This window comes from Felis catus, chromosome B1 (genome assembly GCF_018350175.1).
Source record: "Felis catus isolate Fca126 chromosome B1, F.catus_Fca126_mat1.0, whole genome shotgun sequence".
In the NCBI taxonomy this organism is placed as follows: Eukaryota; Metazoa; Chordata; class Mammalia; order Carnivora; family Felidae; genus Felis; species Felis catus.
Window position 1 is genome coordinate 133,657,926 of NC_058371.1, and position 13,209 is coordinate 133,671,134.

Genomic DNA, 13,209 nt, shown 5'->3' on the forward strand with positions numbered 1-13,209 from the left:
AGCCCATTAAATTTGTAAAATTTGAGTGAAATCCTAGTTTGGGAAATCGTGATTTTATGCACAACTTACTCTGATCAGTAAATTAACATATTCTGTTTTGATAATATATTATAAAAGGCACTTGTAAACAATTAAAACCCAACATATTATGAGCAACTCATGTAACTTTGGAGCCAGTGTTGCAGGCATTTGGCCAGATTTGGAAAACAGCACTGGAAAAGGTTAGTGTGTGGATCCTGCTGGCAAGTGGGCCTCTGCTCTCCTGAGCCTGCCTTCAATGCTTTTACTCACTTGTGTTAATTAAAAGGCATTTTTTCCTACCCACCTTTAGGTTACCTGGCCACACTTGCAGAATATGAGAAATTCTTTGGTATGTGTAACAGATGCTGTTTTTTATATCTGCAATAGGTATTCTTTACTTGGCGAAACAAATGGCCCATTGGCTTCACATAGGGAAGTAATAGCTGTGAGAGAGGTGACCTCATGCATAGCAACCAAAGAATTTTGCCGAGTCTGCCTGTTTTCTAATGTTTACATTTCTTGTTGTCTCTAAAATTCCATGTGATTGTCAGGGGGATTTTGAGAGAGAAATGATGGAACAAGAATGGTGGCATTCAGTGGTAACATATACCCTTCAAAGACTGTCTTCCAAAGATTTTTTCTTTCTTTATATTTGGAGGTGGATGCAGAAATGAAGTGCAGCTTAAAATTTTTTTAATGTTTATTTTTGAGGGACAGAGGGAGAGAGAGACAGAGTGTAAGCAGGAGAGGAACAGAGAGAGAGAGGGAGATACAGAATCCAAAGCAAGCTCCAGACTCTGAACTGTCAGCACAGAGCCCAATGTGGGGCCTGAACCCATGAACCATATCTAATTGAACTAGAAATTGTTGAGGACTGGGCAGTCAAGGTAAGAGGAGATATCATCTGATGGATTTTTCTTTTCCCCAGGAATCACCCTTGTGTGCCTGACCATCCCTGTGGCCTTTGGTATCTATGTGAACTATAGGTGGCCCAAGCAATCCAAAATCATTCTCAAGGTAAGCAGCTCCACATGGCAGTTAATGTATCCTTAGACTTAGACACTGGAAAGACAGATGTAGACAATGACTGTAACAGACTGACCAGTCGGATACAATCCCACACCCAGCAATTTTTGTTTTTTTGTATTTTTGTTTTTAAATTTAATTTTATTTTAGAGGCAGTCTGGGGGGAGAGGGGCAGAGGGAGAGAGAGAGAGAGAGAGAGAGAGAGAGAGAGAGGGAGACAGAGAGACAGAGAGACTGAGAGAGAGAGAATCCCAAGCAAGCTCCATGGTCAACTTGGAGCCTGATGCAGGGCTTGATCCCATGACCCTGGGATCATGACCTGAGCTGAAACCAGGAGTAGGATGCTCAACTGACTGAGCCACCCAGGCGCCCCAGTTCTGCTTTTTTTTTTATCTAACCTCCATATTTCCTCCACTCTTCTCAGCCATTCTCTGTCATTCCCATAGGCCCATACACTGAGGCTTATGGACACAGTCAAGAATGGGACTTTTGCTTTAGTGACATGAAAGCCAAGGCCTATGTGTGGCCAGAGAGAACCCAGAGCCCATCTATTCACAAGATTCCACATGAGTGCTCTCGAGGTGAAAGCTGCTCAGGTGTGCATGCAATAGAGCCCCAGTGTTGAAGAGTATTGGCTGCTTTCATGAAAAAGTAGGGCTGTTTTTCAGAAGCATTCCTGGGGAAGCTTCGATGTTGTAGTCTCTACACATGAACAACTGCTGTGGCTGCTGACCACATGAAAAGCTGTCAGAATGAAATGCAGAATGCATTGAAGAGTCTGGTCATGGAATGATGGTAACTGGAACCTCCTACCTCCTCTTGACTTTCCAGCATTGGCTTTTGTCTGCTGGAGAAACAAGCAAGTGTCCTTGTTTTAAAAATATCTCTGAAATGACTTTTAAAAATATCTAAAAATGACTTTTAAATCTCGAGGCATTCTCAACAAAGGTGTCAATATCCTAGAGTGTTTTCAGTGTTTACAATTATGTATCATTTTAGAAGATGTGAGATTCCATTATGTGCCGCTGTATGAAGATTTTTAAAATGCTTTACTTATATTTTACATGTATAAAGAAATAATCATTTGGGGCTAATTGAAGGTTCAACAAATACATCTCAGGTCATATTAGTTTGGGGTTTATGGTTTGGTTCAGTGTAAGTTCCTGCTGTCTGGCTCCCCCTGACGGAGTGCTGCCCCTCCACTTGTCTGCACAAATGGGTGCTGCTTTCTCACTTTGGCACAAGACTGAACAGCTCTCACTGTTCCTCCAGTGAGATCAAGAGCAGGAAGAGGGGTTGACAAGCAGACAAATCAATTGAGCACAGAGAACTGGAGGAAGGCTTAAATGTTGTACATTTCGACTGCGTGTCAGTGGGTGACTTTGTTATTTCAGTAGGAGAAAATTTCCAATGTGGCCGTGTATGGTTATAATTTTATTTACAAAATAAGAGGACAGAGTATAACAGTGGGAACGTCTTACTTTTCAAATACTCTATTTTTGATGAAGTACTGTCAAGTACTCTATTTTATTAGTACTTTTTAGGTACTGTAATAAAAAACCCTACAATTTTGGTGTTTCCAGATCCTCTATTAGTCCCTCAGTGTCAATGGAGAAATAAGATAAATTTTCTGTAGTCACTTATATTATCTTTAAGAGCAGATCTAAAACGCCTTTCTTTTGCCTGTTTTATAGGATTTTTGGCAGAAAAAATGTAATAATAAGCATAAATATTCTAGAGCTCCTTGGTAAAAAACTAGAATAGTCTAATCATTATTTTGATATATTTTCATTGTTTGTTCTTGGTCCTCTTTTAATTTTAGATCTGATACATTTTCTGAACAAATTGCTCTTGGTGAATTTTTAAACTTTGAGATCCTTTTTTGATAGAAAGATGGAGAGGGATTTTGACAACTGTAGGTCTTCTTGTGTGTTCCGGCATCTTCCCATTAAGCAGAGGCCCAGTCTGTCTTTGTATTTGACCAGTAAAAATAAACCCAGAGAACATCTCTGGTGCATTGGGTTATTTTTATTTTGTTCTGCTCCCCCAAGACCACCTTCCTCCACGTCTTGAATCATTTCAAATCCAGATTGAGGCTATAACTAGGTTATAGTTTATGGTCTACATGGAATGGGAGCTTGTCAAAATCCTAATTTTCTCCAAACATTCTAGGTCTGGCTTTCTCTCCATCTGATCTAAAACTCAAACTATTGGAAATTCTTTTTTGTTGAACAACAAAAGTAATAACAGTATTCATTTGGGAGAGGGAAGAGGTATGTGTTAGTACCTCTATTCCAATAATATTAGCCCAGATTATCTAGTAAAGAATGGGTAGATTTTATTTGGAGGAGAGAAGAACAGGGATGAAAGCAGTAGGAATCCATTGGTAGTCGAAGAAGTGATAGGAAGAGAGTGGCAGACGGCCAGGCAAGACAAATCTTAGACAAGAGGGTACCAGTGAGGGATCTAGGAAGTGTGTGTAGGGATGGTGGAGGCTTATTGTTACATTTTGCTTATTTCACAAATTTGTCCTGTCCTTGAAAAACTCCACTCCCCAATCCTTCTGGCAAAATCTACTTCCAGGGAAAAAATACTAATCTTAAAATAAGACTTGGAATCGTGTTGAGCCCCATGAATTTCCAGTTTAGCCAAATCAGTTGACCACCTTGGAACTTAGGTTTCTTTTCTATAAAATGAGATTGGATTTGGTGGTAAGTCCTGTCTTTGTTCCAAAACTTCTAGGTTCCCAGCTTTTTATTTTTATTTATTTTTTGAAGTTTATTTATTTTTAAGAGAGAAAGAGAGACGGACAGACAGACAGACAGAGCATGAGTGGGGGAGGGGCAGAAAAAGAGGGTAAAACAGAATCCGAAGCAGGCTCCAGGCTCTGAGCTGTCAGCACAGAGCCCAAGGTGACCTGAGCCAATGTTGGATGCTTAACCAACTGATCCACCCAGGCGCCCCAGTTCCCAGCTTTTTAGAAGCAGTGATGGACTTTGCATCATACAGCTGAGAGAACATGATGTTTACATGTACTTATTTTATTGGTTTGCTTTAGATTGGGGCCATTGTTGGTGGGGTCCTCCTTTTGGTGGTCGCAGTTGCTGGTGTGGTGTTGGCAAAAGGATCTTGGAATTCAGACATCACTCTTCTGACCATCAGTTTCATCTTCCCTTTGATTGGCCATGTCACGGGCTTTCTGCTGGCACTTCTTACCCACCAATCTTGGCAGAGGTACAGTGAAATTATCCGTACACTTTTTTTGAGGAAGTTAAAGTAAACACACTGCCACTGGCAGGCTTTGCTGCCAGGCTATGTCAGGAGACATTAAGAATCTTGACTTACAAGGTGGATGGAACAGGATGACTCCTCATAAAGAGAGTGAAAAGATCACGGTACTTCTTGTGTAAATGATAGCAAAGGCTGGAGTGATGGGAAATTGTAATCTGTGAAATTAGGATTGGGGTGTTAACACCACATGTTGAAATCTGGACACATTTCTCTTCTTATCCTAGTAATTAGATAGGGGTGAGATGGTTTCATTAAATATACAGATCATTCTAGGGCATGAGCAAAAGTCGAGATTAAGCATTTATCCATTGTGCCAAATTCTGTAAAAGTGCTAATTATAAGGGGCAAGAGGAGGAAGGGCAAACTGGAGATATAAGATGGGAATGTATCTGATACATTGTCATTACAAGCTGGGGCATATAATTTATAAATATTGTGAAATATTAAAAATGATAGTACTCCATGTTGTTATGTCTGGAGATGAGTTGTTGGAGGGAATGTAAATTGGTATAAACTCTCTGGAAGGCAACTTAGTCATATCAATAGCCTTATAAATATTTATAGCTGTTCACTCAGTGATTTTACTTCTAGAAATCTGTCCTGGATCTAGGACTGTCAGATAAGCACACGAAAATTGATGTGCAAGGATGTTAATTGCAGTTTTATTTATAAATATAAAAAATAGAAACAATTTAAATATCTGACAATAGGGAGATATTTAATTCATGAGGTATCTATGTGATGGACTATGATGCATCAATTTTAATGCTTCTGGGAAATACTTAAAAGATAAATTTAAAGGAGAATAGGAAACAGTATGCATTTTGATTCCCACCTTGTAGAAGAAAGCAGAAGAATTTTATGTATGGAAAAATACTGGAAGAAATATACCATATGCTAAGAGTGTTTAATTTTGAGTAGTAGGATTAAGAGTAATTTTTGTTTCTTAATATTTTCTTGGTATATTTCCTGAGTTTTTCGATGAGTATGTACTATCTCTGAAGTCAGAAAAGAATTATTGAAGAAACTTGAGCTATGTAGTTGAACTTCGAAGGTGGAGTTTGGGAAATTAAAATGCTTAAAAGATTGATTTAAGTCAAAGAGAATAGAAAGTGGTGTGTGTTTTGATGTTTATTTTGTAGAAGAAATCTATTTCTAGTCTACTTGGGGAGCATTTAGGATTATCCCAGGTACTGAGTGAGGCTCTGCTTATGGTATCTCATTTACTTCTTACTATGAGCCTGAGAAGTAGTTACTATTAGTACCCTCATTCCACAGATGAGCAAATCCTTCAAGACGTTAAGGAACTTGACTAAGTTTGTAGAGCCAGAATGTGGTGGAGTTAGGATTTGACCTGGAGTTTGTTTGCAAAGCCAATAATTAGGAACACAGGCTGTTGAGTGGTTGAAATATAATCAGATCTGGAGAGAAAGTATTCCTATGGCAAAGTGTAGTTAACAATCTTGTTTCTCCATACTTGATGGCTTGAGAAAGATCAGGATGGAGACACTGCATTTGCCTTGTGAATGGTCCAGATGTGAGGTCCACCTTTGCAGCTTAATCATGTCAGGTAATTGACAGGGGTCTGAAAGGAATGAGACTGGTCTAAAGAAGGCATAACAAGCAAGAGAGTAAATAGAAATAAAATAAGAGTGGTAGAGCTTGCTCTGTACCAATGTTTTCATGCCCACATTACTTTCTCCTTGTTACCTCCCTATTCCAAATCCAGTTGCATCGAGATGCTGGTTTGTATTCTGAAACACCTCTTTTCCATCTTCACTTCCATCTATAGAAACCTGCAGACCCCCTTTATAAATTACAGACAAATCAGTTACCCAGCCCCTGAGGTCCTGCTTATGTCTTCCTTTTACTTTCTCCTGGTTTTTATTTTTCAAATGAGGTTTATTGAATTTTTTTTTCCAATTAGGAAATCAATAAAATACAGAAAAATAGAAAGTAAGAAAAAAACGTGTTCCTAAACTCTTTCACCAAAGAGTTTTAGACATTTGGTTTTCACTTAGGGTTTTTGTGTTTACCTTCAAGTGTTGTTGAGCTTATACTTTTTCCTACCTATTTCATCTTTCCATTCTCATCTCCAACTCTGCACTCCACACAGATTGGCTTACAGCATATACACCGCCTCCTGGTAGGTGCAGGTCATACCTGTCCCTGGATCTTTAATTTCAGTCACTGTCCCATATGAAATGCCTCTCCCACTCTCACCCTTTCATTCCCCTCTGCCTCTGTGAAGCCTTCTCTAACCATTTATGCCACTTCTATGAATTTCTATAGCATCTTCCTGACCCTCCATCATATTTTGTCTTGTGTTGTTACTGGGCCTTTCCTGTGTGTATATCATGTCTTTCCGCCCTGATTCCTAGGGTGGGGTTCCTGGGGTCCTGCTCCAAAGAGTCTCTTGGAGAGAAGACCACCTACAAAACAGACACATTCAGCACATTATTATGAAACAAGTAGATGTTTTTGGGGGCAGAGAGGCAAGGAGAGAGAGAATCCCAAGCAGGCTCTGCACTGTCAGCTCAGAGCCAGAAGAAGGGCTCGAGTTCATGAACTGTAAGATCATGACCTGAGCCCAAATCAAGAGCTGGAGGCTTAACCAACTGAGCCACCCAGGCGCCCTGCGAGTAAACAGTTTTAGTGGTCTAAGCTCATAGCTTACATTTATTGCTATATATATGAGAAAAATTTAAGAAGAGTCCTAATTCTAGTATGTAACTCTTGAAAAATTCTTTCATTGGTAGATGCAGGACGATTTCCTTAGAAACTGGAGCTCAGAATATTCAGATGTGTGTCACCATGCTCCAGTTATCTTTCACTGCCGAGCAGTTGGTCCAGATGCTTAGCTTCCCACTGGCCTATGGACTCTTCCAGCTGTTGGATGGATTTCTCATTGTTGCAGGTGAGTAGAGCCTCCACTGTGTAGATGTGATTGAAAATTGTCAACCCAAGCCACAAACTTCTTTTTCAATCTGAACATGCATGTGCAACTCTTGTGATACAATTTTAGCCTGACATTTCTGGAGAAAATAAAGAGCACAAACAAGATCCTTTGCTTTCACAGAAAAACATTAAAAACATGTGATAGTGAGCTTATAATTACAAACAAATATGCTTCATAAAAGACAATGCACTATTAGAACTTAGATTCTAGGACTTGATAAGTCTCCATGAGCAATAATTTATCTTCAAAATGACATTTGTTCTATTTCATCAAGAGTCATGAGGTCTTCCAAATGCCAAGTTATTTCACAATGCTTCTGTGAGCAAGAATTGTTCTGAACGGCTGTGAAATATTTTTCAACTATGAAATATAATACATACACAGATATTGAAATACATATTTGCATACATATATATCATATGTATCTATCCATACAGCCAAATATACATCATTTTAGAGTCCATAATTAGGTAGGTTCACAGAAAGTAAATTAAAAAAGACATAGATATGTACATACACACATATGTTTTAATCTTGGGACATTGTAAATTTTCACTGTTATCAGGGAATAGGTTCTGTGTAAGATTGCTGGTATAACTGATTATATACTGATTGCTAATATAACAATCAATGTAAGGAATACTTGGGGTTGAATTTTACCAGAAAATAAGATAAATCTTAGCAGAATAAATCTCCCTGGTCTCAGATCCAAGTTTTAATTCCTTTTCCTTGGTGAGATTGTGAGGGGAGGAACATGTCTGGCTCATTCCCAGGTATCTTCCAGCACCCAGATGAGCATCTGACTCACAGGAAGCATTCCACAGGTGTTGCTAACTGACTGACTGACTGAATGGATGAGCCATCAATGACCTGATGAATATTTCAATCACAAATGGTCCATTCCAGATAAAAATAGCCATTTTGATACATCAAATGATTTTCTTCCATTGTTTCCTCTTTTTTTTTTATTGAGGTATTATTGACATACAATATATTAGTTTCAGGTATACAACATGATGATTCAAATTTGTATATATTATGAAATGATCACCACAGTAAGTCCATTTAACATCTGCCCCATACATAGAGTTTTTTTCCCTTGTGATGAGAACTTGTAAGATTTACTCTGTCAGCAACTTTCAGCTATACAATAGCGTTATCAACTATAGTCACCTATTGTACATTGCATCTCTATGTCTTATGTATTTTATAACTGGAAGTTTTTACCTTTTGACTCCCTTCACTGATATCCCCCACCCTGCTACCCCCCACCCCTGCCTCTGGCTCATGCCTATCTCTGTGATCTTGGTTTTGGCATGCTATATTTCCATATTTGTTTGTCTTGGGTATTTTATTTCACTTCTGATTTCTTTGTTGACCCACTGGTTGTTCAGTATCATGTTGTTTAGTGTCCACATATTTGTGAATTTTCCAGTCTTCTTGCAGTTAATTTCTAGTTTCATGCCACTGTGGTCAGAAAAGATATTAGATATGATTTCAATCTTAAATTTATTAAGACTTGTTTTGTGGCCTAACATATGATCTGTCCTGGACTGTTCTATCTACCCTTGAGAAGAATATGTATTCTGTTGCTTTTGGATGGAATGTTCTGTATATGTCTGTTGACATCATCTGGTTTAATGTGTCATTTAAGGCCAATGTTTTCTTATTTGATTTTTTTCTCTGGACATTCTAACCATTTATGTGAGTGGGTGTCAAAGTCCCATATTATCATTATATTGCTGATAATTTCTCTCTTTCAGTCTGTTAATATTTGCTTTATATATTTAGGTGCTTCTATGTTGTGTGCATATATATTTATAAATGTTATCTCCTCTTGTTGGATTGACCCCTTTGTCACTATTTAATGTCCTTGTCTGTCTTTACAGTTGTTGTTTTAAAGTTTATTTTATCTGATATGAGTATAGCTACTTCAGCTTTCTTTTGTTTTCTGTTTGCATGAAACATGTTTCTCCATCCCTTCACTTTCACTCTGTGTGTATCGTTACATCTGAAGTGAGTCTCTTGTAGGCAGCATAGAGATGGGTCTTTTTTTTTTTTTTATAGTTTTTTTAATGTTTTAAATGTTTTTAATGTTTGTTTAAATGTTTGTTTGTTTGTTTATTTATTTATTTACTTATTTTTAATGTTTATTTATTTTTGAGAGAGACTGAGGAAAGGGCAGAGAGAGAAAGACAGGGATCCAAAGTGGGGTCCATGCTGACAACAGAGAGCCTGATGTGGGGCTTGAACTCGTGAACCCGCAAAATCATGACCCGAGCTGAAGTTGGATGCTTAACCAACTGAGCCACCCAGGTGCCCTGGATCTTGTTTTTCAATCCATTCAGCCACTCTGTGTCTTTTTTTGGAGAATTTAGTCCATTTACATTTAAAGTAATTATTAATAGGCATGTACTTACTGACATTGACATTCATTGTTTTTTAGCTGTTTTGTATTTCCTCTCTGTTCCTTTCTTCTTTTGTTCTCTTCCTTTGTGGTTTGATGGCTTTTTTCAGTGGTGTACTTAGACTCCTTTCTCATCTTTTGTGTATATGCTAAAGGTTTCTTCTTGGTGGTTACCATGAGGCTTACATTTAACAACTTGTATTTATAATGGTCTAGAGATGCCTGGGTGGCTCAGTTGGTTAACTGTCTGACTTTGGCTCAGATCGTGATCTCGCTGTTCATGAGTTCAACCCCTGTCGGGCTCTGTGCTGACAGCTAGGAGTCTGGAGCCTGCTTCCAATTCTGTGTCTCCCTCTCTCTCTGCCCCTCCCCTGCGTGTGCTCTGTCTCTCTCTCTCAAAAATAAATTTTCACAAAAAAAAAAAGTCTATTTTAAGTTGATAACAACCTAAGTTTGAACACATTCAAAGGCCATACATTTTTATCCCCCTTCATGTTTTATGTTTCTGATATCACATGTTACATTTTTTTAATTTTGTATATTTCTTAACTAATTATTGTGGCTATAATTATATTTACTACTTTTGTCATTTAACCTTCATACTAACTTTATAAGTGATTAATTCACTACCTTTCTATATATTTACCTTTACCAGTGAGATCTATACTTTCATATATATTTTTGTTACTAGTTAGCACCCTATCTTTTCAGCTTAAAAAAGTCCCTTTAACATTAGTTGTAAGTGTTGATGAACTCTTTTTAGCTTTTGCTTGTTTGGAAACTCTTTATTTCACCTCTGCTTCTGAATGATAAGTTTGTTGAGTAGGGTGTTCCTGGTTGGGAGTTTTTTGTTTTTTGTTTTTTTTTTCCAGCACTTTGAATGTATCATGCCACTCCTTCTGGTCTGCAAAGTTTCTGCTGAAAAATCTGCCAACCCTCAGAGGGGGTTCCTCTATGTGTAACAAGTTGTTTTCTCTTGCCACCTTTATGATTCTTTCCTTGTCTTTAACTTTAGACATTTTAATTATAATGTGTCTTGGTATAGCTCTCTTTGAGTTTGTCTTATTTGAAATTCTCTTTCTGGACCTGGATGTCTGTTTCTCTTCCTGCCTCTCAGTCTGATGCTGTAAAATGAAGAAATGAATCTCTTCCACATAAAGTTCTGGGCACTTTTCAAAGGGCTGCTTCTGGGCTGGGCCCTGGGGCAGGTGAGTCGGCATACAGTTCCTCCATTCAGCACAGCCTTGTGGTTCTCATGGGTACCAGACCTGTTGGTCTTAAAAGCCAGATGTTTTGGGAGCTCATCTCTCAGGTGACTGTCTTAAAAGTTGGGGTACCTGATGTTGGGTATGAGTCCTTTGTTCCTGAGGGAGAAGCTCCATGTGTTGAGTTCCCTCATGATTTTGGTGGCCCTGTCTGGGGTGGGGCTTCTGGGGGGTGGGGTGGGTTCTGGGTGGGGTTTCTGACAAGATTATAACTTGGCCTTTCCTACTCATTCCCATGTGGTTTCTCTCATTTGTCTGATGCAGTGGGGTTGTTTTGACAGTGTTTGGGCTTTTTCCCAGAGGCATTTAGCATGTCTATGGGAGGAGGTGAGTTCAGAAGCTACTTATGTTGCCTCCTTGAACCAGAACCTCCTGTTTGCATCTCTTTTCCTTTCTTTTTCTCCTTCTTTTTCCTGTGTATTTTCACATATATGGCCCAAAGCAAACACAGCCCCAAAGTATTGACAAGTACACAATATCACTACATTACAGTGTTTGCTAAGTGATGTTTTAGTACTTGTATGTTTTAACACCTAGCATACAAGATGTACAAGAGGAGATTGAAGAATGAACACAGAAAAAAGAACACACGTTGTGAAGAAGGCTGCCATAACAAGAGATCCACTTCTCCCAAAGAGACTGGTGCTTTTTTGGAGGTGAATGAGGAAGTCACCATAACTTCTGGGCCATCAATGCCGATGGATCTCCATACAACCCTTGAGCCAACTGGCCACATCTCTTCTGGTACCTAGTAAGGGTTGCTGGCCTGACTGGTCTCCGTCTTCCTCAGTGGCCAGTAAAGACAGTGCAGAACTGATGTTTGGATCTCATTGGCAGGGCCTATGGGAATATTGGATATTTATATTTTCATGTGGTTTGTGAACTGTCATAGGATCCATTTTTGAGAATGTATTCTGCCTATTTCCGGGAGTCTTTTGGGGGTTTGCACAATATATTTACTAGCTGCTGCTGTGTGTTCTTGTCTTCCCACGTAGTGAAGAGTAACACTGTTATGCAAAGTCATCCTGGATCTTAATTTTCCTGAGACATAGGACTCTGTAGAGGAGATTCCACTGCCTGCTGCAGGGAAAGAACAGAGTCTGGACCCACTTGATTTTTGGACAGGTTCTTTGGAGAACTGGGGAGGAAGCATACAGTTCCCATAAAAAAATGAGGCCATTTCTCAAATAATAATAATTTTTTTTAGGGCTTGGAAATCTTTTTGGACTGTAGGTGCAAAATAAGTTTAGAGGGAATTTAACGACCACTTGTGGTTAAAATGTGAATGCCCCATATTTTCAGTCCCTAATGATAGGCACAATATATAAACACTTTTTGCTTATATATCATTTTAAGAAACATTCCATAGATTGAGATCATTCCATATGTACTATTTCATAAATCAATGACGCATTATGGAGCACCTTTACATGTCAGTCATTGTTGACCTACCTCATTCTTTAGAACCGTGGCTTCATAGAAGTGTTCCATTGCATAGAAGTACTGTAATTTATTTAACCATTCCTTATTTGTGGACATTTAGATAGCTTTCAACCCACTGGTATTCTAATGCTGCTACGAACACCCGTACTGCTGTGCGAGCGTTTTTGGAGGATTACTTCCTATGACTTGAACAGCCAGGCCAGGTGCATACTAAGATATTGGTCAGGCTGCTCTCTGGTAATGTAAGAAGTGACTGAGTGGGCCTGGCTTTCCCATGGTTGCACCAGTCTAAAGAATGATCAGTTCTGATTTGTGAAAATATCTTATTTACAATTGCGTTTAAAAAATAAGTGAATTAGAGTATTTTCCATGATCACTTGCCTATTCAGGTCCTTTGCCTGCCTTACTATTATAATTTTTCCTTTTTGATTGATAACATTGTAGCACGTCATGGATAGTGACACCTTGTCCTATTATGTCAACATTTTGCCTACTTTTAATCTTTTAGCTTTTGTTTTTCTATGTCTTTTGCTGTATGGAAGTTTTATATTTTTTTATATATTTAGTTTATTAGTCTATTGAAAAATGTTTTTTTGACCTTGATATCTGTCAAATGTTCTATTTTTGTGTGGATTGTGAATTATGATAGTATTTCTTTTTGAGAATGTATTTAGCCCCTTTGCAAGGTGTTCTATTTGGGGGTTTGTACCTGTATTTACCATCTGCTGTGTGTGCTGTCTGGGAGTAGGTAAAACCCTTCTTCCTCTATTCTGACATTATTGAAAATATTTCCCAAA

General features: G+C 38.5%; 1 protein-coding gene across 3 annotated transcripts in view; it reads left to right on the forward strand.

Moving 5' to 3' along the window:
* SLC10A6 (solute carrier family 10 member 6) overlaps window positions 1-13,209 on the forward strand; it is a 31,177-nt gene extending 17,968 nt beyond the window's left edge. The window contains exons 3-6 of one of the 3 annotated variants that reach the window (XM_003985207.4): window positions 950-1,038; window positions 4,106-4,281; window positions 7,098-7,255; window positions 11,507-13,209. In XM_003985207.4, the coding sequence (XP_003985256.1) occupies window positions 950-1,038; window positions 4,106-4,281; window positions 7,098-7,255; window positions 11,507-11,721 (638 nt within the window). In that variant the 3' untranslated portion in view covers window positions 11,722-13,209. Of the gene's footprint in view, window positions 1-949; window positions 1,039-4,105; window positions 4,282-7,097; window positions 7,256-10,821; window positions 11,115-11,483 lie in introns of those variants that run through there. The other 2 variants (XM_006930984.3, XM_023252951.2) reach the window with 2 other exon arrangements.